Source organism: Ursus arctos, unplaced genomic scaffold, assembly GCF_023065955.2.
Source record: "Ursus arctos isolate Adak ecotype North America unplaced genomic scaffold, UrsArc2.0 scaffold_18, whole genome shotgun sequence".
NCBI lineage: Eukaryota > Metazoa > Chordata > Mammalia > Carnivora > Ursidae > Ursus > Ursus arctos.
The window spans coordinates 52,439,712-52,467,236 of record NW_026622852.1 but is presented as its reverse complement, the minus strand read 5'-3'; the positions used below and the strand labels follow the sequence as shown (position 1 = coordinate 52,467,236).

Here is a 27,525-nt window from a genome sequence, read left to right as displayed (position 1 = left end):
CAGGATGCCCTGTGGGTGATGCATTATAATCCAGCGTTCGTGTAGACAAACCTTCCCTTTTCCCCTTTAGAGTAACAGCGCGTTCTTGACCACGCACAGCCAGGTCAGCAGGCTTCATTATAAAACTTTGGCCGAGCAGGGCACAGCAGTCACCCCGTGAGGGCTCCACGGCAGGACCCAAGCTGACAGGGTTCTGCATGTTTCCTTCCAGGTGGCCTCTTTCTGCTACTTGTGTTCTGAAAAGTTTTGAGCCCTATTTGCTGACAAAAGGTGCGCAAGCCAGGTCTGTTGTGAAAAACGGGGAAAACACCACGGGATGTTCAACATAAAAGTCATGCAGACATGAGGGGCTTTCAAGGAAACGGCCCAGGGAGCGGGAGGAAAACCAGCAATTAGGGATTGGTGGTTGTCCTTTGACATTATAAAGGGCATCATAAACATCACTGAAGCCGGGATGGCTTAGCCAGTTGTGTGAATTGTAATGGCAAGAAACGGAAGTGAAGACAGATCGTGCCTTCAGGGCAGATGAAGAGCCAGCTACAGCTGGTGGCCTTTGTCAGCAAAGCAGCTCGGTGAGGTCTGCTCAACCCGGGCTCCACATCAGTGTATCTGCTTCAGGTCATGCTCCCATTTCCAGGACCTCACCCCCTCGGGATGTTCCTCTACCCCTGACTCTTGACCTTGGGCTGCCTTTCCAGCCTTAAGGAGAAAGCCTATGGGAAGCCATTGCCTCACCAGTTATCTGAGCCATGAGTCCAACTCTATCACTTGATAGATAAACTGGGACTAGAGAGGGTGAGAGACCTGCTTATGATCACGGTCAGGCACAGGCTCAGCTAGAAGCCAGACGTCCAGACTTGAAGTTGATACACTTTCTCCATCACACCCTCGAGTGGCTCAGGAGTCCCCCACCCCCAGCTAGCACCTGAAGCTGGTCCCACATGGAGCTTTTACACGGGGAGGTGGGGGGCATCTCACTGCCCACTGGACTGAAGAGGAGCCCTGCTGAGAAGGGAGGCCCTGTTTTACGGTAAGGAGCCAGGAGCCAGGCAGCTCCAGCAGACTAGGAGCCAAGTTTAATCCCTGCCTGTTCCCCAGCCACGCTGCCCTGCTCAAACCTCCCAGAATACATGCATTTGCTCATTCGTTTAATCCCTACTGGTGCGGTGCCAGGTCCTGTGCTAAGGATATACAGGCGAGGGAGACAGCCCTGGATCCCTGCTGTCACGAAGCTTACAGGCTAGAGGGAGAAACATTAGCTGAACAATCTCACTCATCAATATACAATTACCAGCCGAAACACATGCTCTGCAGGGCAGGAGGCACGCCGCTCAATCCGCGCCCGGTTAAGGGGCCTGATCTAGAAGGGCTGCTGCTGGAGGCAAGGGCTCCCCGACTGAGGGAGTTAACTGGCTAACGGGGAGAAGACAGGTGGAGACAGCGGACACACCGCAGACAGCTCCACGCTCTGCGGCCAGAATGAACACGGCACGTTCAGGGGAGCCAAGGGGCTGCTTCTGCAGGCAAGTGGGGTCAGGGGTCACCGGCGATTCTTTCTAGGGGAGACTGGGCGCACACGGGGGCCCCTGACAATCGGTCTTTGCCACACAAGAGAGAGGGATATAGAAATACATCTGCTTCTTTCTTGTCTTCCCAGCACCACGGTGGCACAAGGGCTTTTTACGAAATCCTCACCTCTCAAAAACAGCGGTTACAGAAATTATGACACGGCAGACGTTTGTAGAGCCAGCAGGGCTCACGGAGGCCGGAGGGGCAAACACAGAGGGAGGCCACAGCACATTTGCTCTAGCAGCATTTTTATTTACAAACAGCAATTTCCATTGACTTTATACCATAAAAAAGCCATTTACAAGCAAGAAACAAGAATTCAGAACAAAATTAAGCAGCACTGAAATATTCATGTCACAAATCTAAAACAAAATGAATACAAGAGTAAAATATCATTTGAATAAATAGTCTTAAATTCATGCTATAAAATAATCCTTAATGGCAAGTTACTAGTTGATACAGCATCCGCTTAGCTAGCTTCATTTACTTCATATGGTGGTGAAGTGTGGGCTTGTGAGGTTACCAGTTTATATTGCAAGATAATGACACTGTGGTAAGTCATTCAAATTGCTCAACCATTTATAACGGAAAAAAATGTTAGCCCTACTAATAAAAGTGGTGAGAGAGATGGTTTTCACATTAGGAAAATGGTCATTCTCAAAGAAACCAGGTAAGTTTACCTCTTACTATAGTCAGGGCAGCAACCAAAGGCTTGGGCAGCAAGTCCAAAGGTTGAATTCACAGCATACTTGTCACTGAGGGGCAGCAAGAGGTCTGGTTACTGCATCTGCGGCAGGGCTCACTCAGGACTTGACCAAGAACTACAGGAGCCCTGTGTGCGCCAGGCCCAGAGGGGAACCAGGGAAAACAAGGTCCTCTTCCGGGCCGAGAAGTCGAGCACCGGGCAGAAACAGTGGGAACACTCTGGCACTTACTGAAGAAGACGTTATGTGACGTGTGACAACCATTACAAACTTGGAACAATGTGAATGACTCTTCTGAACATTCAGTTCAGCTGCACTGAGTAATATGAAATCTATGATTTATGAACTAGATAGTTTCATATAAAGAATTTACATAATTCCCCAATACTTTCATATATAAAATTTAATAAATAACCCTGACCAGTCTAGAAGCACCATTCAAGGGGCGTGTGCCCTTGGAAAATAGTTTAGGTGTTGCATATTTGAGTCCCTTTCAGTGGAGGCTTCACAGGAAACCATTACAGAATTTAACAATAACAAAGACGACAACAAAAATCACAGTAACTAATAGAAAAAGTTAAAATAAAATACATTGATTTCTTTAAAGTAAAGCTCATTCACGTAGGTGATTCCCACCCCCCCTCCCCCCCAGCCCTTGTTTTGTGTTCCTGCAAGTTCTTCCTAGAGTCTAGGCTGGAAAAATATAAGTAAAAACAAAACCACACATAAGGATATGCAGGCCTATGGTCTGGGCTAAGGGAAAAACAAAGACCTGGTTATAACTGCTATGAGAAAAGACATCTACTCATGCTCTGGAAGCTGGAAAATTATCGATTTAGTTCTACAGTATATTCTGCTTAACAGTGAACCGACAGTATCCTTTCTGCTGTTACACACGCGCGCGCACGCACACACACACACACACACACACACACACGCACGCACAAACGAACAAAAAAACAAAACTGCCAAGGCGGAGCCGATTGGGAGGCTTTCCACTGACCAGAACTTAACTTGGCTTCATATGCTGTATTTACAAATATAAGTTCTAAATGTATTTACAGCTTTAGTAGAAATTAGAGGGGAGAGAACTGATTAGAATGAAAATAACTGTTTAAAACCACAAACATTAGTAAAAGTATAAAATTCTTTGTTTTCACAGTTTGTAGGAACAGGTGAAACACCTAGAGGAAAGGACGCCGTCACTGTCTTCACATTGTCTACGTACTGGAGAAGGTAGCGCAAGAAGAGACTCAATTATGAACGGACCTGTGTGAGCTCAGGATATGTTCTGCTGTAAAAGATTTCTTCACATATCACTTCTGTCTTAATTGACTTTTGCATTTGTTATAAATGAAACATCTAACCTAAAACTGTACAGAAATAGGGACTTTGCTTTCCAAAAAGAGTTGCTCTAAGGAGTTACACAGCGAACTTCGTCTGCGGACACGTGAAGGGACCTTCGGGGAGAATGTTTCTGTTCTGTGGCCATGTTCATCCTCCTGGCACATCCTCATGTGACAAGGCACAATTAATTGCTGCTGCCCGATCTGAATGGAGTTAACCTTCCACCCGCCACGCACACTGAGCAGCACGACGGCGTGCTCGCTCAGAGAGGCGGCCCAGCTCTGCGCTGGCCTACGCGCTGCCTCCCCGAAGCCCTGTGGAACCTTACAGTACTGGGTTATGGCTTGAGAATTCATTCTTAACACTGCTAGCAGTGGAAAGGGTAAAGTGTTAGCAACATGAATGGGAGGCAAGTGGAACTTGCAAAATGTGGAATCACGGTTATTAGAGAGAAACTCAATCAATGTTCTGCCCCTTAAACAGTCCCATTACAATGTTTGAACCTGAACTGTACAATCAAAGCAATGTATAGTTTTGTCAAAGACAATTTTGGATAAGTCACTCTTTGGTAAACTCAAACCAGTTAAACAAATCGACAAATACAAAGAACTCCATGTAAATAAGGTTAAGACGGACACGGTGACAAGAACCAGGATATTCGAGGTACCTGCCCCCAGTGCTCTCCCCTCCTGACTTGTCTCATCTCTCACGGAATGCTCTGGAGACCTCTCAGAAGGCCCCCAAGCCTGAGTGAAAAGGAGGTGCCTTCCCTGAGCCTGACCTCTCATGTCCTTGATTTGGGCATTTCTTGTCACGAACTTAATTTGTATCACCACACAAATTTTTTGCATTTAATTCTTAAAAAGAAAAACCAAAACCAAACTTACTCATGTACGGGGGAAAAAAAAAAAAAAATCACAAACATTTACCTGAAACCCCAGAACACATTTCAGTGGGTAAACACGTGGGGTCCAGCCTCCCCTTGAGGCACGCGGCTTTGACAGGAGCTGAGCAAGTGCTTCAGGGAGAGAACGCACCCCTTCCTTAGGCAGTCTGACAGGAAAAGGCAAACTATATACCCGGTTCAGCAAGCGCCGCTCCTCGCGAGCAGCAGGATTAGAGTGTAATCTGTACGTAGTAACACTGACGTGGGGCGCGGCAGGTCACACGGGAACGACAGAGCCCGTGTGCTAACGACCCGCCACCGCACCGCCACCACCCCCGGGGGGGCTATCGCACACAAGGGCCTGAACGATTTTCTTGTCTCAAAATAACAAAACCAAACAAAGACCTCCCCCCAAATCACCCCGCCCTCCCCCCAAGCCCCCATCATTCTTGGTATTTTAAGAGCCAAAAAAGCATGGAAAACCGGCAAACGTCTAATTTTGTATTCCTTGAACTCCTGGCCTCTGAGGCTGGTCTCTCGTGTCTGTTTCTGTCGCAGGTGGTGTGCGCCGTCCTCCGGCGGAGGCGCGCTGCCCGCGGGTCTCGGGGCCCGGGCTCTGCAGCGGAGTCTGGGGCGCCGCCGCCCTCCGCCGCCGCCCTCGCGGACGCGACTCCTCGGTCGGAGTGGACGGTACCGGAGCAACCTTGTAAAGCCCGTTTTGTTTACTACACGCACACGGGTAAACAAAATCTAGAACTGAAGACATTTCCTAAAGTACTAACAAAACATTATTCAAATAGGACTCAGGTATGTTTTCATACAGTAATGTGTTTGCCAGCACATGCTTTTGAGGTCTCTTTTCAAGCTAAAAACTCAAGAGAGGGAAAACAAAACAAAACTGTAATTCGCTATTACCATTAGATTTCACATTTTCTACAACTATACTGACCTAAAAGATACAGAACATAAAAATAGCACCACGTGACCAAAAAAATGGTGACACACACACAGATTTGGTGACACACAGAGTATCTTAGAGGGCTTTTTGACTGTTGGTTTCTTTAAGCAGGAAACACTGAGAGTGGGGGAGCCACTGAGGCTCTCGTTAGCACACACAATACTAAGATAGATATATTGCTTGCAATTCCCGTAGAGTATATCTTTACAAAAAGTACAAATTCCAAGTTCTGCAGTTTCCCTGGGAACTGCATGTAGAAAAAGTTGCTGTGCACCTGAACTAGCTGTTTGAAAAGAGAGAGAGAGAGAGAGAGAGGAAAAAAAAACCCCACAACACTGCTTGGAGAATTTTGTAGACAGAGCTACAAATCCCTTTCCTTTAGTGCGAGTACTAACTCGTGGTAGAGTGATTCGTTTTAGTTACCTGGTATGTATGTTTCTACAGTACGGAATGAAGGTAGATTCGTAGGCCAGTAAAAACATTGCAAACCACTGCTCCTTTGGGGTTGGCTAATATAACACTACAATATGTAAAAAGGTCAGCACCACGGGTCATCCAGCTTACCTACTGGACAACGAACAAAAAATTCCAAACGGTTTCCAACTAGAGTTGTATACATTTTATGGCATTTGGTTTATGTACTTGTTATGAAGCAGAGCTATGAACACTGTGATTTGCTTTGCTTGCTTTTGGACACAATGATTAATATATATGAAAACCTATCAACATTCTTTTGTAAGGGAAATAAAGGGTCAAAACCCTAACATTGGGTAGGGACCAGACAGAGTCAAAAGCCCTGTTCACATTGTATTAAATTATATATTCCTCTTACATTCACCTCAACCAGAATAAAATCAAATTTGAGAATGTATATATACTATATATATAATAATCGCTTTATTATATATATATATAAATTGTCTAACTACCCCTAAAAGTAATTTTAAATTAGAAAAGGTTACCCATTTGTATCAGCTGACGGCATCCTGGTCTCTCTCCATGGAAATGCACTGGTGCCAGCGCACACAACGAGAGAGTATGCCTCTTGGCAGAGAATGTAGGGTCAACCAGTTGGCATAGCTAAATCACTGGCAGATTTTGGATTAAGAGTTCAGCCAAAGAGGAATACTGTCAGCCTGTGTTTTCCCTGGATACGTTGCCCTTCATGCTTTGAGCTCCTTGGGAGAGGGAGGGTGGGGGAAAGGATAAACACAATGAAGTGTTCCTTCCAGAAACCTTAGAAAAACTGCCAAGAGAACGAGAGATTTCCAGATGGTTGGGAAAACCAAAGACTACAACAAAGCAAATCACAAATATGCATTGATTAATGTGCTTTGTCTGGGTGCACTTCGTTACCATCTTAATCAGGAGCGTCAGACACTGTGTGAATTTCCATCCGGGAATCTAGGGCCATCTCTGAGGCTGATGCATCGTTTTCTAGTTTCTGTTCCACGTACACATCTGTTCTCTCGGGGGACTCGATGCGACTCCTGACTTCGGCGACGCCGGGGTGGTTTTTCCGCAGGTGCTGGTTGAGGGTACCTTGGAATGGAAAGCACTTGCCGCAGATCTCACAGCGGAATGGCTTGTCATCGGTGTGGCCCCGGATGTGATACTCCAGTTGGTCCTTGCGTGTGTACTTCTTCCCGCAGAACTTGCACACAAAGGGGGTGATTCCCATGTGGAGCCGCATGTGCCTGTCCAGGCTTCCTTTTTGGTTGAAGGACTTCCCACAGTAAATACAGATCAACCTCTCATTGTATGGGTACCAGTGCCCTCTTGCACTCCTCTCCCGGGGACTGCTCTCATACCCGGGGTTATTCAACATCGCCTCGCTATCGGCACCCTGCACCAAGCCCTGCAGATCACTGTGCAGGTGGACAGACAAAGCCCGCTTTTGGCGAGCACGCCCTCCTCGAAAACAGCTCAGCATGGATCTGGACGGGCTAGAATTACTCAAACTTCCAAAAGCTTCGGAGACGCTGGCTGGCTGTGAGGCTGCTTGGGAATAAGAATACGCATGCTGGAGCACGGAACCGTAGGACCCCACGTTCACTGCCACGACTTGCTCCCCGTCCACCATCTCCGTGTGGTACCCATCATCCCCCAGGGAGGAGCTGTCGGAACAGCTGGGCCGGTCGGACTTCTCCATCTTCACCTTCACCTCGGTGATCTGGCTCTCCCTCACCAGCAGGTCCCCTTGCTCATGGTCCCCCTCTATCTGAATCTCGTACTCGGAAACGCTCCCACTGCTCCCTCGGTCCGAGTGCCCTTCCTCCTGTAAGCGGCTGCGCAAAGCTTTGCTGGGCGTCGTCTCCATCCGAAGATCGCTGCTCGTCGTGGGTTGCCGTACCTGAGAGCAATACGGAGGGGAGATCTCAACCGGGTTGGCAAAGAAGCTGCTGTCCTTAACTCCATTACGACTCTCTGTTGTCTCCTCGGCGCCGACAGTCACAGAGTCAACATCTCCAACGCTGATTTTTGAATGGATGCTCTCCAGGATCTGTGTGCACTTGTCAATGACACACTGCATCTGAAGAAAGCTGGCTGCAGTCAGAAAGCTGACAACATCCTTCAGCTGCAAGGACATTCTTCCAGTGTAACAAAATGAAAGCAACTGTTCAAACACATTGGGATTTTTAATCACGGATATTGACAAGCCACTCATGGTACTTAATGCTGAATGGTCCCGGAAATAGGGGGAGCTGGCAGCGAGGACTGCTTTGTGGGCTCGGAATGGCTGACCCTGAATGTGGACAATGATGTCACATAGTTTCCCTTGCAGGCGGAGTTCGTTTAGCTGGCTCAGAACAGTGCTGCTGTACTCGGGCACGTCAAACTGAATAAAACTGCTGCTGTCCATTTCTACTGACATGAAGCGTAATCTGCAGAAAGAGAGAGTTTCATAATTCACCAGTGACTCCTCACTAAGTACAAGCAGCACAAACACAAGCTTGCAAAAATCACACCACGACCATCACCACCACCACTGCAGCTACTGTGCCTCCACGGGCCAACCTGGGCATTCTTCCCCTTGCTTTCAGTCTTTCAGGTCTTGGTCAATTCACCTAAAGTCAGATAACCTCCATTTCAAGCAGCCTACTGCCCCAACCGTCTAACATTCATCCTCATCAAAATTATAACACCTTATATATAGATAGTAGGGCCTTTCCAGCTGATTGAGAATTTGATATCCTTTTAGGAAAAATATTTCCCTGTTTCACCTACTTCTAAGGATTTGGAATACTTTGTAAAAAATATGCAAACTCATCTAAAAAAATGTTCTGCCTTACTTGTATGTTTCCAATTGGTGTTTTTCAAGCAGACGGCATACCAGATACACTGAATGGAGCTAAATCCTTTTTAATTTAGAATCTGAGTTGTTTTGATGTGCGTTTTTTCCTCTTCAGTTCTGCACATCTTTCTATCCTTTTGGGCTGGCAACTGACTCTTTCAGTGAAGAGCTTTAGACAGGGCAAGCACCAAGAGTGACGGACATATCACAAGCCTGTCACTGTCCACCAGTGCTCACAGCGCACGCACACCGTGGACAGGCTGGCTGCCCTTGCCAAGAACCCACGGCACCGAATCACTCACAACCATGGAAATGGATACAGCCCAGTCTTTGCTCTCTGACCAAAACACAATAAAATCAGATCTAACAATTATATTCTAGTGCTTAAAATCCAACCAACAAGAAATTTAAGTACCTTCTGAATAAACACCGAATCAAAAGAGAAAATCAAAACGGAACAGAACTATTTAGAAAAAAAGAAAACTCACATCAAATCTGCAGCAAGAAGGATTAAGGAGTAAAGTTCAAGTTTACTTATGTCTTCACCTTACTTGAGAATGCATCCAAAAAAGGAGATGGCGATACAGGTGAGGAAGCAAACACAGGACTGTGCTAACAAGCGTAGAGTGTAGACGGTGGGTGTACACAGGTGTTTTCTGTAAAATCCACCTTTTTTGTATATTTGGAATTTCTCAACATGAAATCTTGACGATTTTGAAACAACAAATTTTAACAGGGAAAGTCAGTGCCTTAAAAGGTTTTATCATTAAACAACAAAGAAGAAAAATATATGAAATCACCGAAGAGGTCAGAAAAGAAACAACCAATTAAACCCAAAGAAAGCAAAAAAGTAATGAATACAGAACAGCATATAATCGCAGAGAAAATTCTTAAAATTATAAGACACAACAATGTGCAATTAAATCTGACGCTTGCAGGAAAGGATCAACCAGTTAGTGTGACTAGATCACACCAGAATTTTTTTTTTATCGTTGTCAGAATCTGAGTTAAAACATTTTAGTTAAGGAGGAATACTGTGCCCTTATTTATCCTAGATTTATGATTGAAATCAATTTGAAATCTGTACGGAACGGACATATTTTTAGAATAACATAAATTGGCAGAATTAAATAAAAAGAAACAGAAGTGCCAAAGCATAAATGATCTTCAGGCCGTTCACACTGTTTCAGATGCATGTTGAAACATTTAAGGCATCTCAAAAAAAAAAAAAAAAAAAATTAAAGCATCTCAATTTATATGGCTTAAATCTGATACCAGAAAATGGTGAACAGGATAAAGAAGACGACTGTCAACTTTACCTAAGTAAACAGATTTTAAAGTCCTCAAGGAAATACTCAGAAACACAACCTATTAAAAGAATAATATATTGTGACCAAATGTAAGGATGGCTACATGCTAGAAAATGTATAAATATAATCCGCCACATCAGTAAGTCAAAGGAGAAAAACCATATGGCCAAACCAAAACTATGCCAAACGTGGATTTTAGAAAGTTAAATGCCTTTTCAGAGTAAGGAAAAAATAGGAAGAGAATATTTTCTTAATGTAATAAACAGTACCTACTGCAAAGCCAATGGCAACATCATCCTTAGAAAGGAAACATCATATCTGCATTTCCCAAAATGTACTTAGTAGCACACAAGCCCATGCGCTAGACTCCATATCCCTACCTCCTAGGGGTTAAAAAATATATTAGCATAATAACCCACCTGAAAAGTCCTGCAGACAAGAATTCTATTCAACTCAGCAGTTTGCACACTCATTTAAGGTGTAACTTCTCTCAAGGTACACATGTAAGTATTCCCCAGAATTGGTGTTCCCTGGCGCACACTCTGGTGAACACTTTTAGTAGAGGCATTCCCATTAGTCCCTGGGAGGACACTAGGTTGTCTGTCCATCACTTCTCTAACTTAACGTTGCTCTGGAAGCTCTAGCCAAAGCCACAGACAGGAGAAAATTAAGGCAAAGAGCCATCAGAAAAGAGGAGGTAAAATTACTATTCAAGGCAGACAGGACTATTTACACAGAAAACACAAGGGAATCACTGGAACAAATCTGTTTAGAAGCAGGAAGTAGCAAATGAAGCGTTTCAAAAAACTACTGTACATAAAAAACCAGTTAGGTAAGATAATGACAAGTCATGACCAACAATAGTAACAGAAACTATAAAATACCTGGGGGATAAACAAAAAAGAGTCAGGATCTACAAGAAGAAAACTGTAACACTTTAATAAGAACAAAAACATGTATAAATGAAGATACATATCACACTTCTGAAAGATTCCATACTATAGACACTTTACCCCCAAATTAATGACGATAACGCAGCCCGATGAAGTACTTCCTTAGTAACTTCACAAAGTGATTTTAAAATTCATCTTAGAACACTGCTGTCCAACAGAAATATAATGCCAGCCACATGTGTAGTGTTTTCTAGCAGTTCCATGAATAAAAATGTTAAAATTTTACATTTTTACTTAACCTAGTTAAAGCATTATCAACACATAATCAATGTTAGGAAGTTATTAAGGAGACCTTTCACATTCTCTTTTTCATACTAACTTTTTGAAATCTGATGTCTATTTTACACTTACAGCACACCTCAATTGGGAATAACCACATTTCAAGTGTTCAATAGCCACATGTGGCCAGTGGCTACCACGCTGCAGACACTGTAGATCTAGAAGAATAAATACTGAAGACATTTTAGAAAAAAACAACCACAAAAAACAGCCAAACATACAGATGTCAAAATGGATGATCAGGGGCGCCTGGGTGGCTCAGTCGTTAAGCGTCTGCCTTCAGCTCAGGGCGTGATCCCAGAGTCCTGGGATTGAGCCCCACATCAGGCTCCTCCGCTGGGAGCCTGCTTCTTCCTCTCCCACTCCCCCTGCCTGTGTTTCCTCTCTCGCTGGCTGTCTCTCTCTCTGTCAAATAAATAAATAAAATCTTTTTAAAAAAAAATGTATGATCATGCTGGAATTCATTCACTCTGAGTATGTACTGTCTTCTCCACACCAGGCACAAGGGGTCCAGGTGAGCTCGAATTCTCTTGGTAAAACTATGACAAGGGCTATGAGATCTTTTGTAATGGGGGACGGGGAGGTGCTGCAGACTGAAGGAATGACACACACAAAGAGTCGAAAGCCTGAGCAGGAAGGAAAGAGGCGTTAGAGAACTGTGGTACAGTTGGGGGAAGGACAGAGGCCTCATGAGGCTGTGAACGTAGGTGGGAGTCAGACCGGATGGACCCCGTGGGCCATTTCCAATCAGTGAAAAAGGAAGAATTTTTGAAATAGATGCTGTTTGGATACTATGAATATATAATAATAAAGTTAGATCCCTTCTTCATCACATACCCCCCCCAAAACTTCTAGAGAAAGTCTTACTAGGCCCAAAAAACAGATACCAGAGGAAAACACAGAGATTTAATCACGGAAGAACTTTTATACATTTACAAAATGGCTTTTGACCAAAAACAAATGAACAAAAGACAAATTATGAAAAATACGACATATATGGCGAAGAAGTATATAAAACTCTTACAATAAAAACAAATTTAACAATTGAAAAATGGGCAAAGACTATGAACAGATGCTTCAAAAAAATTAAAATAGTCTTGAAACAAAGATAAAGTGCTTAACAACATCAATAAACAAATAAAAATTAACATGAGATACAATTCTTTCTCAAATTGGCATGATTTAAACCCAGTTGGCAGGGCTATAGGGACTGCGGCGCTCTCGTATACTCCTGGTACGCAAATACAACAAAAGCCTTACGATGGCATTCCTCTTGATTCATCACTATCACGGATATAGGCACAAGAATTTATCCATAAGCATATTCAATTACTATAGCAAAACAATGAAAACAACCAAATTGCCCACCTTCTTGGGAATTATTACAGCATAGCACACCTGTCTACCAAACACTATGTCATTATTTAAACTGACGTTGAGGAATGCAAAGTTAGCTCTACAAAATCCAAGCCCCAAGAGGGCAAGGATTTTTATCTGTTTTATTAACTATCATCCAGCTTACTGCCGGGCACATAGTAAACACTCCATAAATATTTGCTGAATGAATATTTAATAACATCACAAAAAAATCAGGAAACAAATCAACAGCAAATGAGCACAAGGGATCTTTATGGGTGATGGAAATGGTCTAGAAGTGGGTTATGGTAATAGCTGTATAACGTCATAAATTTACTAAAGATCACTGAATTGTACACTTAAGATGACCAAATTCCATGATATGTAAGCTGTACCTCAGTAAAGCTGTTAAAAAAAATCAGGTAACAACAAAAGTAGGATATTTCTAAAATTATGTATATACAGATATTAAATATACATAGAAATAATACTGAGAGATATATACAGAATGGTTACATTAATGTTAAGATTAAAAATGTTTTTACTGGGGCGCCTGGGTGGCTCAGTCGTTAAGCATCTGCCTTCAGCTCAGGGCGTGATCCCAGAGTCCTGGGATCGAGCCCCGCCATCGGGCTCCCTGTCCTGCTGGGAGCCTGCTTCTTCCTCTCCCACTCCCCCTGCTTGTGTTCCCTCTCTCGCTGGCTGTCTCCCTCTCTGTCAAATAAACCAATAAAATCTTAAAAAAAAAATAAAATGCTTTTACTTTCTTCTTCGTACTTTCCTGCATTTTCCAAACTCCTAACAGTGAACATTTATTACTTGGAATGACAAAAACAAGTAAAATAAAAAATACCTTAAAATTCCTGCCGATGATAATTTGACAGACGCTGTTGGCGGGGTGTAAAACGAGCAAATACTTTGGAGGGCATTTTAGGGATGTCCATTGAAATTACAAATGCACGTCCCTCATGACGGAGGAACTTTAGCCCTAGGAATTTACTATATAGCACTGGACAAAACGACAAAAGATTTGGAACAGACTACATGCCCATCGAGAGGAGTGTGGTTAATAACTTATAGGACGCCCATATTTAAGGCTACTATACAACCGGAAAAAACAAACAAGGAAGCTCTTTCCATACTGACATGAAATAATCACCAAGGTATCTCGCTGAGGGAGAAGGGTGCGGTGCCGAGCGGTACAGGTATTGTTTGTATAAAGCACCGTGAAAACACACACACACTGCTGTGTCAATATATACACATTATGGATATGCGCAGACTATTTCTGGAATGATGCACAAAAACAAATAACCTCTACTGCCTCTTGGGAGGGGGACAGGGTAGCCAGGAGCCCCATTAGCTGTCAAAGAATCTTTTTAGACACATTTCTAAACTATCTGAACATATCATTAAAAATAAGTAACATTTTAGGGGCAGGGGTGCCTGGGTGGCACAGCGGTTAAGCGTCTGCCTTCGGCTCAGGGCGTGATCCCGGCGTTCTGGGATCGAGCCCCACATCAGGCTCCTCCGCTAGGAGCCTGCTTCTTCCTCTCCCACTCCCCCTGCTTGTGTTCCCTCTCTCTCTGGCTGTCTCTATCTCTGTCAAATAAATAAATAAAATCTTTGGAAAAAAAAAAGAGTAACATTTTAAAAAAAAATTAGGATATCTCATCCAGTTTTTAAAAGACAGGAAAAGATCATAATAAAACCGTGGAGGCACAAAGTTGGGAGTCAGATCTGCGTTCAAATGACACCTGCTTTCCACTTGTAAAACTTGGGTGAGATACTTCATAAACTTTCTAAGTCTCAGTTTTCTTATCTTGAAAATGGGAATAATAGTCCTTGTCTCATGGCTTGTTATGAGGAATACAAGTATGCAGAAGTACGAAGCACTAGGGGCGCCTGGGGGGTGCAGTCAGTTAAGCGTCAACTCTTGGTTTCGGGTTTTGAGATCACAAACCCCCCTCGGGCTCAACGCGGAGTCTACTTACAGCTCCCTCCCTCTCCCTCTGCCCTTCCCCCTGTGTGCACGCATACGTGCATGCACGCTCACTCTCTCTCTCTCAAATAAATAAATCTTAAAAAAAAAAAAAAAGGTAGGAAGCACTCAGCACAGTGGCTGCTTGGCCCACAGTATCAAGGTTAGCTGTAACACTTTTTTAGGGGGACAGGATGGTATAACAAAAAGACCTGGCTTTGAAGGTAGACTTGGCTATGAATCCTAGCTCTGCCACTTTCTGATAAAAATCATAACAACGAACATTTAAACAGCCACGTGGTCTTAGACAAGTCGGTTAACTTTGATTTCCTACCTAGAAAAGGTCTCAGAACTACTGCCCTATGTGATTGCGGTCATGATTAAATGAGGGAAATTCATGCACTGAATGTGTATAAAAGCTGGCATATAACGAGACTTATCTTGCGCTAAACACCTTATATATATTAATTTGATCCTTTTATCAATTCTGTGAAGGAAATACTAGGACTGTTCCTATTTTATAGATGAAGAAACTGAAAAGCAGTTCAGATACTGCCAAAGGTCCCACAGTTAAAAGATGAACTTACTCCGACTCGGGAGGCTGTGGTCCTAACTACACCAGACTGCCTTCTAGAAACACAGATACTGCCTGGCATGACAGAAGGGTGCGTAAATAGTGACTCTGGGAATTAAAACGCAAAAGGAAGGTGGCCTTAGGTTTTTCAAAAGATGCAAAGGTGTGGGCAAAAACCAGTAGAAAAGAGCAAACAATGAAGCATTTCTGAAACAGTCTACAACTGAAACTAGCCTCCCGGTGAGGCTTCCTCCTCCTCTGCGTGGCTTTTTATCTTCTCCGAAGAAAAGAAGAGAACTACACTTGAAAGAAAATCACTGGAGAGAAAAACCAAAGACCATGATTAACACCTAAGAGAGGGATTCCAGTTTTCTGCAAATGAGAAAGGAAGTGCTTCACTCTCCTCTCCTTTACATTAACACCTCCTTCTGGCCGTGACAATGAGATTCAAAGCCCTCTGCCTAGAGCTGCTAACAAGCCACACTCCAGAGGAAGAGGCTTCTGAAAGTCTGACACACAGGGAATCTGCAGGTAACTTCAGCCCTAGGCACGTTACCAAGCTTAAAGGAGCAAAAGGCATAATGAACCATAAGTTCTACACCCAACGACCTGATTTGTCAGGTGTAGTGGCCCAGGGGTAAAGCAAGTCAGAACCTCTTCAAGAGACAATCAAGTTCAAATATGATCCCCCACTCCTCTGATCAGCAGTTTCCCAACATGCGCTCCCCACTGGTTTCTTGTAGGTCTTGATTCCTCCCCTGCACAGAATGTCAGCGGGCCTACACCTAACTTAGATCAATGTTTCATTAGTTTAATCTTAAAAAAAATTTTTTTTTTTAAGATTTTATTTATTTGACAGAGAGAGACAGCCAGCGAGAGAGGGAACACAAGCAGGGGGAGTGAGAGAGGAAGAAGCAGGCTCCCAGGGGAAGAGCCTGACGTGGGGCTCGATCCCAGAACTCCGGGATCACGCCCTGAGCCGAAGGCAGATGCCTAACAACCGAGCCACCCAGGCGCCCCTGTTAGTTTAATCTTTAAAATAAAATATACGCACACAAATTTCAAATCCTAGTACAGAAAATATAAAATGAATAGCAAAGCTCTTCCCCAGTTCCTCTTCCCAAAGATAATCACTGGTAAGAGTTTTCAGTGTTCTTCCAGAGAAAATTATAAACACATATCAGCCTAAATTGTTCTATACCCTGTTTGTTTCTTTGTTTTATGTATTTCATATACCCTCAAATCTTTCCACGATAGCACAAACTCATCTACCTCATTACCTTCTCCAATTTCAGAGTACTCCACGGAACACTGTGTCACAATGTACTTAACCAAGCCCAACTGATACCCCAAACAGGAAAAAATTTAAATAGCCACGGTATTTCCTCTAAGCAGAAGACTTTGCTAGGATCGTGGTTTCATTTCTACCGATCATACCAACTGGGTCCCAAAGGCAGCGGCAGCTACCCTCACCCACAGCACATGAAGTCCCTGTCCCCCCCATAACTGCCAATAATGAGCATTACACTTTTTCACTTTTGCCAGACTGATCAGTTTAAATGGCATCTCATGGTTTTGAAATGCCTTTATTTAATTATAAGTGAGGCCGATCATCTTTTCTCATGTTTAATGGCAATTTGTCTAAATTTGTCTTCGAACTGTCTGTTCGTATCCTTTGCCTATATTTGCATTTTTTATTGAATGTCAGAGCTCTTTGCAAATTAAGGAAATTAGCCTTTTGTCCTATATGCTGCAAATATTACATTTAATTGCAATCACTAAATGGCATACTAACTGGGAATTTAAATTATTTTTCTACATGTATAGGAAATATTCATTCAATTTCAATCTTCTGCATGCACAAACCAAAGGGAATTCAAAGACGAATAAGACTCCCAGTCTTGCAGTTTGATATGGGCTTAATGCAGATTCCTCCCAACTCAGAGAGATGTGGGAATGAAATTCATTTTTGATAATGCAGAGAAGTGATTTATATATTAGTTTTTCATCTAGACTAAGTTTGCAGCTGCTTCAGAAGACAATAATGAATTTGATTACTCCTCTCACTAAATAAATCAGAATCAGTATTCTTTAACTCAACAGAGTAATCACAGGTCTGTCACATTATATTAAGAAGCCATCCCCAAACTAGACATTTCCACTGCTATTTTCAAATTTAAAAAACAAGCATTTATCAGCTGGACATTTTTCTTCAATACCATTAATACTTTTTCTTTCATTAATACTTATTTTAACTATTTTTTTCTGTTTGTTTGTAAAGACCACACTCTGGATAAGAACATGAAATACCTCTTTAGAAAAACATACATGGTAAGGACTTAGTTGCAGGGGCTGCTGGAAAGTTCAAGTTGTCACCTCCTCAACTTGTCCTCAGTCCTCTTCTGCTCATTCGACTAATGGTCACAAATACCACCTGCTCTGCCCATTGCTTTAATGGGAGAATACTTTCAACCCCTGGAAGCAGCCTTCACCCCACACACAGCATCTGCCAAGGTCAGCTGATGATACTGTGCCAACACTGGTCTCAGTGGGTTCTGGGAAGGACCCCCTCTGAGGTGGGCAGTCCTGACCCTTCATCCCCTTCCTTGTGGCCAGCCACCCTTACACCCGCCTCAGCAACTGTAAAAGGGGACCACTGTCCCCTGCCACACTCTTCAGCCTTCTCCCTCACTTGGAAAGCCCATCATGCTCATCGTCATCAATAACCAACACTGACTGAGTGCCTGATACAGGCGAGGCACGTCATAGAGGACTTATATGCATTATTTCCCTGAATCCTCTTGCCCTCCCCCAAGGGAGGTACTTTCACCCCTCTTTTAGAAACGAGGAAACCGAGACTCCAAGAGGCTAACTTTCCCAGGACTGTTGCAAAGTCTACCCATCCAGACTTCCTACACAGTAACTCCTGATGCTTGTCGAATTTGCCCTCAGGGAACAGCAGGACCAGCAGAAGTCAGGAAGAGCTGAGGAAAAGGCAGGATGAGAAGAAAGCTTGCCCTAGGTTACATTCCTGCCCTGGCGTGGTGGCCAGGAAAAGGGACAGGAACAAGTGGTAAACATCCCCCTAATGCTGCCAAGGGCTCCTACTGCTTCTGTGAGGAGGAAGGGGATGGAGAAAGGCGAGTGGGGATATTTTATTAATATTCATCAAAATTACAAATGCACGTCCCCTGTGACTGAACAATTTCAGCTCTAGGAATTTACTACAGCACCTTCTTCCTCAAACAAAATCTCCAAGAGGAGTAAGGGCTTTGAGCAGGGAAAGGAGGGAGGGAAAAAAAAGAAGGTCCCAGGTGGTTCTGCAGCTGAGGAATGGTATGCCTTCCATCTGCACAGCTTTTCCCCCATCAGAGCCCCTTAGCCTGTCTGATTTTACCTCCTTTATTTTTTTTTTAAGATTTTATTTATTTATTTGACAGAGAGAGAAAGAGAGTGTGTGTGCGTGCATGCTTTTGCAGGGGGGGGCGGCAGGGAGGGGAGAAGCAGGCTCCCCTCGGAGCAGGGACCCCCGATGCGGGGCTCGATCCCAGGACCCTGGGATCATGACCTGAGCCGAAGGCAGATGCTTAACTGACTGAGCCACTCAGGCGCCCTTAACTCCTTTAAATAAACAGCTATCTTCATGCTACAGCCTCAATAATTAGAAACCACTGGCCCAAGGCTCAAGCAACTGGTCCTTCTGGTGTTTAAAGGTGGAAGTCACAGAGCAGACGCTGCCAAGACACAGGTTCAGCCCAAGTTCAACAGAATTCTAAGCAGCGTTGAGACTGGTGTTCAAAAAGCCAGAGCAGACTGTAAGGGGCCATCCAGGATTGACCGAGGACCGAGGACAGCAGCAAGGCAGGCACAGGCCAGGGGTAGGCCAGCACCATGAGGAGTGGAGAAGGAGCACGTTCAGGAAGAAAACGGACCCGTGCTGGGGAGTGAAGGCACACTGGGCGACCAGAGAAGGGAGGATGTTTCCACAGTGAGGCACTGTGGGCACAAGCCACGGGGGAGAGCCACACCGGATGACCCACGCACAGGTCAGCCTAGGTCCTCGCACAGACCTGAGGTCAGGAGCGGGGTCCTAGAGATAAACATGCACGCGTGCTCTGCAAAGAAAACTAGGATCCGATGCAAGACCACATGACAACAAGCCTTAGTTAGTAAAGCTGCCTGAAATCTCGGCAAGGTCCCACCCAAAAAAGCTACGGAACACGGCACCACACCCATGCGTCAGGACAAGACCGTGTTCTGAGATTCAACATGGGAATCTTACCCCCGATCTGGGTTCCAAAGCTCACTAAAACAAATGCATTTTACCTGAAGGAGCTTGAGAATAAAAAAGCTACTTGGCAAAGACAGCAAAGCCACAGTCTAGCAGACAGGACTGATCCTGACAGGGGTGAACAGATATACCAGTTAATCCATACTCTGCTCTGCCTTTCACCCTGCTCTTCCCACTGGGTTTGAGCAAAACGTTGAACAGGTAATGACTGCCCTCCCACATGGCAACACTAGATGCTCAAAGGAAAGAAAACGCGGTCAAGCGAAGCAACACGAGTCTTCAAAGGTGTTGCCTGTTTACGGATTTCTTAGCACCAGGGACGGGAAAGAGGGTCCTATTATTTTCCATTCAATGCCAGTATGTTCTTATGACAATATTTTTTAAGACCTCATTATCACCAAAAAGTAACTGAAAAAAGCATGGATAAATTTATTTATAATAAGGACATAAAGATCTTTCCAAGCATGACAGAAATCCCAGAAGCCACAAAGGCAAAGACCAATACATCTGACAAATACGACAGAAAAAATACCCTCAGTGAAAACCAGAAGTGAATGACATATTGAGAAAAAATACACGCGCACTTGACAATGGACTACTTTCCAAATTCCTTAATTTATATTATAAATCAATCAGATTGGGATGACATAGAAAGTCCTATGAAGAAGGTACAAAGGAATTAACAATTCACAGAGGAAGAAAAGACAACCAAAAAACACATGAAAAGATGTTTAGCTTTCTTCATGACTAAACTCATGTGAATTAGAGAAAGAAAAAATGAGATACCAGTTGTGACCCATCAGATTTGCACACATTTAAAAAAGAATTGGCAAGTGTAATCCTGAGGGACGATAACCTGGTCAGATCGATCAAAATGCAGAAGGCATTCACCACTTGGTCCACCATTAACTGCTAGGAATTGACCCTCCAAATATACAGTCCTTACGAGAGTACGTTAGAATATATGTAACAAGGATGCCCCCTAAGCATTTTTTATTTGCTGTAGCAAAAAAAAAAAAAAAAAAAAAAAAAAGAAAGAAAGAAAGAAAGAAAGAAAGAGAAAAAGAGCGAGAGAGAGAAGGGGAACTTCAAAATCCAGCAAGAGGAGACCGGCTCAAAACAACAATGAAACACTACACGGCCATGAAAAAGGATAGCTAGATGAGAATGCTTCAATACAGAAAGAGTTCTATTATTGAGCCCAAACCAGCAGGATACAGAATACTTATGCATATGTGGGATTCTTTTCATGTACTTTTCTTAAAAGAATAAATACACACTGCTGTGTGCACTCTGGAAAGAATCACATGAAACTCTTAATGTCGGGGACGTTGGGAATGAGGACTAAGGACCGGGGAGAGGGAAGGGAAACAGGCTTCATTTTATACTTCTTGAATGTTTTATCACATAGCTGTATTATTCTCACCAAAAGTTTTTTTAAGACATGTGTAAGATTCTACCTAAAAATATATAATTTTGTAAACCAAAGAATCTAGAGAAAGATAAGCTGCAAGTGGATAATTAGTGTATCAAGCAGACAATTATAGAGGCAGAAACAAAGAACTATGAGGAGGAATGACAAGACTGATTACTTTTGACCAAAAAGATTTTTCTAAAAATCAAAACAGAACAAAGGAAAGCTTCCTGGTGTTAGTAATATGTGAACGGGGCTTTGCATTTCAAATGGAACAGAAAGAACACTTCAAACAGAACTGATGGCAGGAGCAGGGAATAAAGGATTGAAATGTGTGGTGTGTGGAGTAGTGGCTGGGGCCAGGTTCCAGGGGTGACAGGGCAAAGAGGAGAACCACCGTCGGGACGCAGAGGGCCTTGAACATGAGATTAGAAAACCCCAACTCAATTCTGGCAGCTGCCAACTTGAACATGAGTCCAAAGAAGGACTCAACAGGACTTGGAGACTGCAGGATGCTATCCCTTCCAGGAGGCAAGTGAGTTCTGCCTCAGAGAAGAGTCTGGGTTGCCCACTGGGCATCTGTGTAGAGCTGTGTGACAGGTAGTGGGAAGGGAGGGGAGCTGTACAGAAACATCAGATGCTGATTTGGGAGTAACCAAAAACTGTACTAAGATGAGAGATGAGACAGATGAGACAGGTAAGATGAGAGAGGAAACAGAAAAAAGTTTAGCTGAGAGCAGAAAAGTTTTGCTGTTTGCTCCTATGCGAGGTACTCTAACGTGGTCACAAGAACAAGGTAACACCCACACTTAGCCCTGTCCTCAACACAACATTTCATGAATAAAGTTCTGCATCGGGCCGGCCTTCTTTTAAAGCTGTAAGGACACAGAACAATGAAAACCAGAACGCAGACTAGTGATACCTTCCCGCGCTGCTAACCCATTCTGAAGAGAGCCTGAAGATGAGAGAGGGGACACTTAAATGCCATCTGGGCAAACACCCACATGGGCCTTGCAATCCCCTCTACAACATCCTTGGGGAAAGCCCTGGAAGTGTTCCCCCGTAAGGACAACCGGAACAAAAGTGCAAGCATAAAATCTAAGCAAGGGGCAACATGCTGCTGAGCGCACACCCTCGACTGTGAGCGGAGGGCAAGGCCCGTGTGCCCAGAGCCCAGCACTGTGTCTGGCAGAGAGAGAGGTTCTCGGCACATGTCAGCTGACTTGACCTGAACCAAGCCGGTGGCTCAAAATTCCCGGAGGCCACGATCACTACACCTCCAGCTCTCAATTCTCCCTGATGAAGATCCAAGACCATCCCTTCCAGCAGGCAAAATCTAGCAAGGGGGCTTAGGCCCATTTAACCCAGAAACACTCTAATTTGCTCCACTTCATTTAAAAATACCCAGTGACACTTCTAAGAAAAGAAAGCAAGGTTACGAATCTGGGAGTTAAGGCACCATGAAGTACCCATTATTCTCAATCAAGATGCTCACGATTCCAAACCCAGATCTGCACCTGCTGGGTTCAGTCACTTGTGGACACCAGAGCCACAACTCAACCTCGGCTTCCTCTATCAGGCACTGAAGACCTAAGATCTCTAATTTCCATTCCATACAAAAAGTCATGAAAAAGACCACAGATGGAAGCACTAGGGACAGCAGGCATGGTAACAGCAGTAACAACTATATAAAAATAACTTTTCTAGGTATTTCTGCCTGGGTCTAGATCAAAACTAAACTTGAGCTGTCATGAATTACAATCTAATCCTTTAGAAAGCAGCAGCCGAATAACACCAGGGCTGCATAAAACATTCTGGTGCTGCTGAAACCCAATGCATGAAAAAAATAAATAAAATGGCATTCCGTGATGGATATTCATGAAGCACTCATCCTAATTTAAAAGAAAACAAGTCTAGAGTTCTTACTGCATTAATTCATGTGAGCCTGAAAGAACATTTTTATCCAAACTGTTAAGATTTCCTACCAAGGCGTTAACATTCTCCAAGTCTGCTCAGTTACACTAATTCTGAGAGTACGGTTTGGTTTGACAGTGGGGTTTGTCTTTCAGTCAATGCAGAACATCAGAAGCTTCTTCTGAGCTGTCCTGGCGGGGTAGGGATGGCCTCTCTAACCTCACCTGCAATGTGAGGGACTAACAGTTATACTCCTACTGTGTACCCTATGCTAAATAAGCTCTTTACCTATTCACTGAACCTTCAGGACAACACTCTGACATAGACAGTGCAACTATCCCCATTCTACAGATGAGGAAACAAACTCAGAGAGACGAAGGACCTTTCCAAGGTCACTAATGACTGTCGGGGGCCAGGATTTGAACCTGGATTTGTCAGTACCCTGAGTGGGAATTCTTATCTCCGATAAGACTTTAATTCAGGCACACTGGTGAGATGCAGGGTTTTTCCTGGTACCTGACTCTTACTGATCAACTTTGAGTGGAAAGAGAATTCTCATTTAAGGATGTATCATTACATCGACGCAATGATAATTAAGGGTTTACACTGTGTTGTACTTTGAGTAGTTTGCAGCCATTTCTCTGAATGATGTCCATTCCGTCCAAAAACATCTCTTTACCTCTGTCTGTGAAGTGGGCAAGTAGATGTTTCACGAATTCATCCCGACTGAGAAAGGTAGGTTTCAGGCAAAGGAATGAATAAGCTTTCTTAAGGCAAGAACTCAAAAATGTCAAGAAGTGGCATCTCACCTGCTTACTGCCGGCACTTCCAGGGACACCAGGTCTGGGAAACACAAGTCCCACCTCTTAGGACAGAAGGATTAGAAAAGCTCACCTTGACTTGCTTTCTTCTGTGAGGTTTTCCGTGCCATCAATATCAACCAGAAAATAACCATTAGATATTAAACTGCATTCTGCTGATGACCTTCACTAAGCTAAATTCAGCAGTCAGCTATAAAACATTAAATGGACACAATTAAGAAGTTTGAAAAACAGGAAGCAAAATTTAAACTGAAGTAACATGAAAATGAATGGGAAGAAAACAGTGAGAGCATTCTAGATTCAGGATACTGACATTTTCAACAAGTGCTGCAACGGAAAGGATCCAGAGATATGTCAAAACCCAAAACTCATTTCTCCACCTTGATAAATTTACACCTGAAGATGACGATGATAATGAAAATGTATTGAGCAGTTAATAGGAGCTGCAAACTCTGCTACGTCCTTCATATGCGTATTTTTTTCATTTTAAAAGTCGTAGTAACCCTATGAGATGGATTTTATTATCCCCACACTACAGATGAGAAGATAGGCTCAGAGACATTATACAATTTGTCCAAGTTCACAGAGCTAACAAGCGGCCTTGCTGGGATTCAAATCCAGGCCTGATTCCAAAGCTGAAGTTCTTTCCTCAGTCTCCAGCAAAAGAATTACATGACTTTTTTCTTTCCCATAATCAAAAGTAAACTTTCTAATCTTTCAAAGATTCGTTTTATGCTATGTGTACTCTAAGAATGAAAGCGGAAAACATCCACTTGGAATGGCAGCATGACACGTAAGTGATATATAACAGAGAAAGCTGGTCATTGATAAGATTCCCCTTTAAAAAGGACGGGAATCAATTTTTTTTTTTTTAAGTTGTTTACCAACAAGCATCAGGAAGTATTTGAGTATCTCTTATAAAAGTTCGACTAACGTATTGGATACCACCAGGGCTCCACAAGAAGTATTAAGACACAATGCCCTCAAAAAAACTCCCGCTCCAGCTGGGACAAGAACAAGTTCAATAACCAAGCAACAAATGCTGAATCCTGAGCTTTAGATTCTGAGTGCCACAAAGGCATGGGGGTAGGGCAGTCAGGGAACACTCTCTGGAGGAAGTATATCTTCAGCAGGGGCCTGAAGGAAGTGAAATGGAGAATTTACACAGAGAAGAAAAAGGAGGCCAGCACTGCAGAAGGGGGAACGACAGGAGCCAAGCCCTAGAGGCAGACATAAACTTGCTTCTGCAGAGGACGGATGGGAGAAGGAGAAGCAAGGAATGGTTCAGATAGGTGGGGAGGGGCCAAACCAAGGCGAGTCTTGAAAACATAGGGCGGGCAATGGCTGGGCACAATGGGGCACACAAGAGGGCCCTACTCAATGCCATGGCCTCTTAGGTGATTTCCTGGCCCCAAGCCTCTTCTTTCCCCTCCTGCAAATTACCACAAACCACCCCTCGTCTCCTGCCACTCACCACTGACTTTAGAATAGTTTCAACTTTGGCCTAGTGTTCAAGTTCTTTCAGGAACAAGCCCCAACCAATCTTTCCTCCTATCCCCTTTCCCATATGAACGCTTCTCGACAAGGAGACTGGTCTATTCACCAACTCCATTGGATCACTGGGCCTGATTCCTCTTTTCCTATCTGAATCCTACTCATCCGTTAACAGCCAGCTCAAATCCCGCCTCCTCGCTAAGCCGTCCCTGACCACTCAGCCTCCAATGACCTCCGTCTCTTCTTCTTCTTAATTCTATAGCACACAGCCCTGTCTCATCAATCAACTACCTTTTCACAGGTAAAGCCTCCACACCTAGTGTAAAGCTGCTTGGAGGCTGTGTGTCTTCCAATACTTTCCCCCACCACATGCAACAGCATCTTGACATTTAATAATCAAGCAAGCACTCAACTCTTTTTTTGACTTCCTATATTAAGTTTGGCATTAGCATAAAGGAAGGAGGGGGGAGGCGGGGGACTTCTGAAGTCACAGACCAACTAAGAAGCTGTTGCAATAATCCAGATGTGAAGCAAAGAGGGCCTGGACTAAGGAACAAAGAGAAAATGGGCAAATATAAACAACAAAAAAATTTTGCATGCAAAAACTCAGCAGGATGTGATTGACTACTACTAGGGACAAAAGCAAGGGATGAAATATGATTAAGGTAAGGTTTAGAAACACTTCTGGGAATCATTTTAAAGCCTGTCTGAAACCAAGTGTATTAAGTGGCTAGAAGTCTACATTTGCAAAAAGTCTTCAGTGAAACTGCCCAATGTCTTGAACCAGGGACAGCCCTTCCATTTTCAGACACATACAGACTGGCAGACCCACGAGGGTCTTTAGAGAGCTAATCTAAAACCCTCACTGATCAGATGGGGAAACTGAGGCCCAGCGTGGAAGAGGCTTGCTGAAAGCCTCAAGACAACTCCCAGACTAGTGCCGCCCTAAAGCACAACCGCCCAGCCTAGAAGGACACTGTTTACACCCCGAGGCTAACCCCAGCCCGGCCCTCCGTAATGGCAGGACCGACTGAGGGCTAGAGTGACCATGGAGACGTCTAGGGCCAAGCAGGACGCGCCGCCGCCTGTTTACCTGGAGAAAGGCGGTGGCGTGGGGCAGGGGGTCCGTTGCAGCCACCAGCAGGGCCGACCTCGCGGCCCGGCCAGGCTCTGCAGGTCACTCAACCATCCGGCCTCCCCGTACAAAGGGGGAGCGCCCCTGGGGGCGAGGGGCCCGGAAGCATGGGATCCCGAGACGCCCGGGGCGGAGGCTGGGGAGCCCGGGGCAACCTGCCGAGCGCGACCCTCGGCCCCGACGGAGGCTCCCGGACTCCGGAGCCGAGCACTGTTGGCCTCTCCGGGGCGAGCGCCTGGCCAGAGCAGGTGCCCGGGCCTCCCGACCCCGCCCGGCCTCGGCTCCAGCCCGCGCCGCCCGCCCACCCGCCGGCCCGCCGGACTGACCAGGCGCGGAGGCGCCCGCCCCGCCGCGCCCAGAGGGAGCCGGACAGCGGCCATGGGCTGCCCCCGGCCCCGCCGGCTCCTCCGGCTCCTCGCCAGCCGCCCGCCTCCCCCGGCCGGCGCGCCTCACCTGCCGAGAGCGCCGCGCTCACATCTCCCGCCCGCGGCGCCCCCTCCGCCGCCGCCGGCGCCAGGCCCGTCCCCGCCGCTCCGGCTGCCGCCCCAGCCCGCGCCCCCCGCCCCCGGAAGCGCTTCCCGGCCCCGCCCCCTCGGCGCCAGCGCTTCCGGGCAGGCGCGGACGGGGGCGGTGGCGGCGCGGGACTAGGCTCTCACCAGGCCTCCGGGTCCCAGATCCCGCCTCGGCCGCGTCTAGGAACCTCGCGGCTGGCGCGTGGGCGAGCGGCGGCTTTGGTCCCGACTCCGGGAGGGGGGGAGCGGCGGCGACTTTGTGCCCCACGGCCTCCCGCCCGCGTTCTCCTCGGCGCCCCCTGCTGGCGGGAGGAGGGCTCCGCAGCGGGGCGCGCCCCGGGTCTCCGGAGAGGAATGGGTAGGCCAGGACCCTCGACAGGCCACTGCGGCGGGGGCCTGCGACCACCCCTGGCCCAGCTCTCCCCTTCCGAGACCTTTGATCCCACAGCCCTTCGGGCGCCTACCCCTCACCCGAGCCGCGCCCGGCGGGACAGCTGAAGGCAGTAAGGTGCAGTTGTTAGGACCACGGGCCTGGGGACCTGCCATATCGGGTCACTTAACGTATGACCTTGGGCGAATTACTCCCCCCCCCCCCCAAAGCGGGAGATAACAGTTCCGAACTTGTGGTTATAAAACCCCTGTCGCAGAGCAGGCCTCAAAAAATGTGCATTTCCAGATCCTTGGAGACACCCCAATGTTGACACTCGGCTGCAAGTGCGAGCTTGGCCAACA

General features: G+C 45.3%; 1 protein-coding gene across 1 annotated transcript; it reads right to left on the bottom strand.

Annotated features, from left to right (window-relative positions):
• Positions 1–1,800: 1,800 nt before the first annotated feature.
• ZBTB34 (zinc finger and BTB domain containing 34) lies at positions 1,801–26,842 on the bottom strand. The gene is made up of 2 exons (XM_026513984.4): positions 26,735–26,842; positions 1,801–8,349 (listed from the first exon to the last, which is right to left on the bottom strand). The coding sequence occupies exon 2, from the start codon at positions 8,337–8,339 to the stop codon at positions 6,825–6,827; it is 1,515 nt and encodes a 504-aa protein (XP_026369769.1). The 5' UTR covers positions 8,340–8,349; positions 26,735–26,842; the 3' UTR covers positions 1,801–6,824.
• Positions 26,843–27,525: the final 683 nt, after the last annotated feature.

Coding starts and splice junctions, on each gene's coding strand:
- ZBTB34 (XM_026513984.4), bottom strand. CDS start 8,339: ATGTCAGTAGAAATGGACAGCAGCAGTTTTATTCAGTTTGACGTGCCC.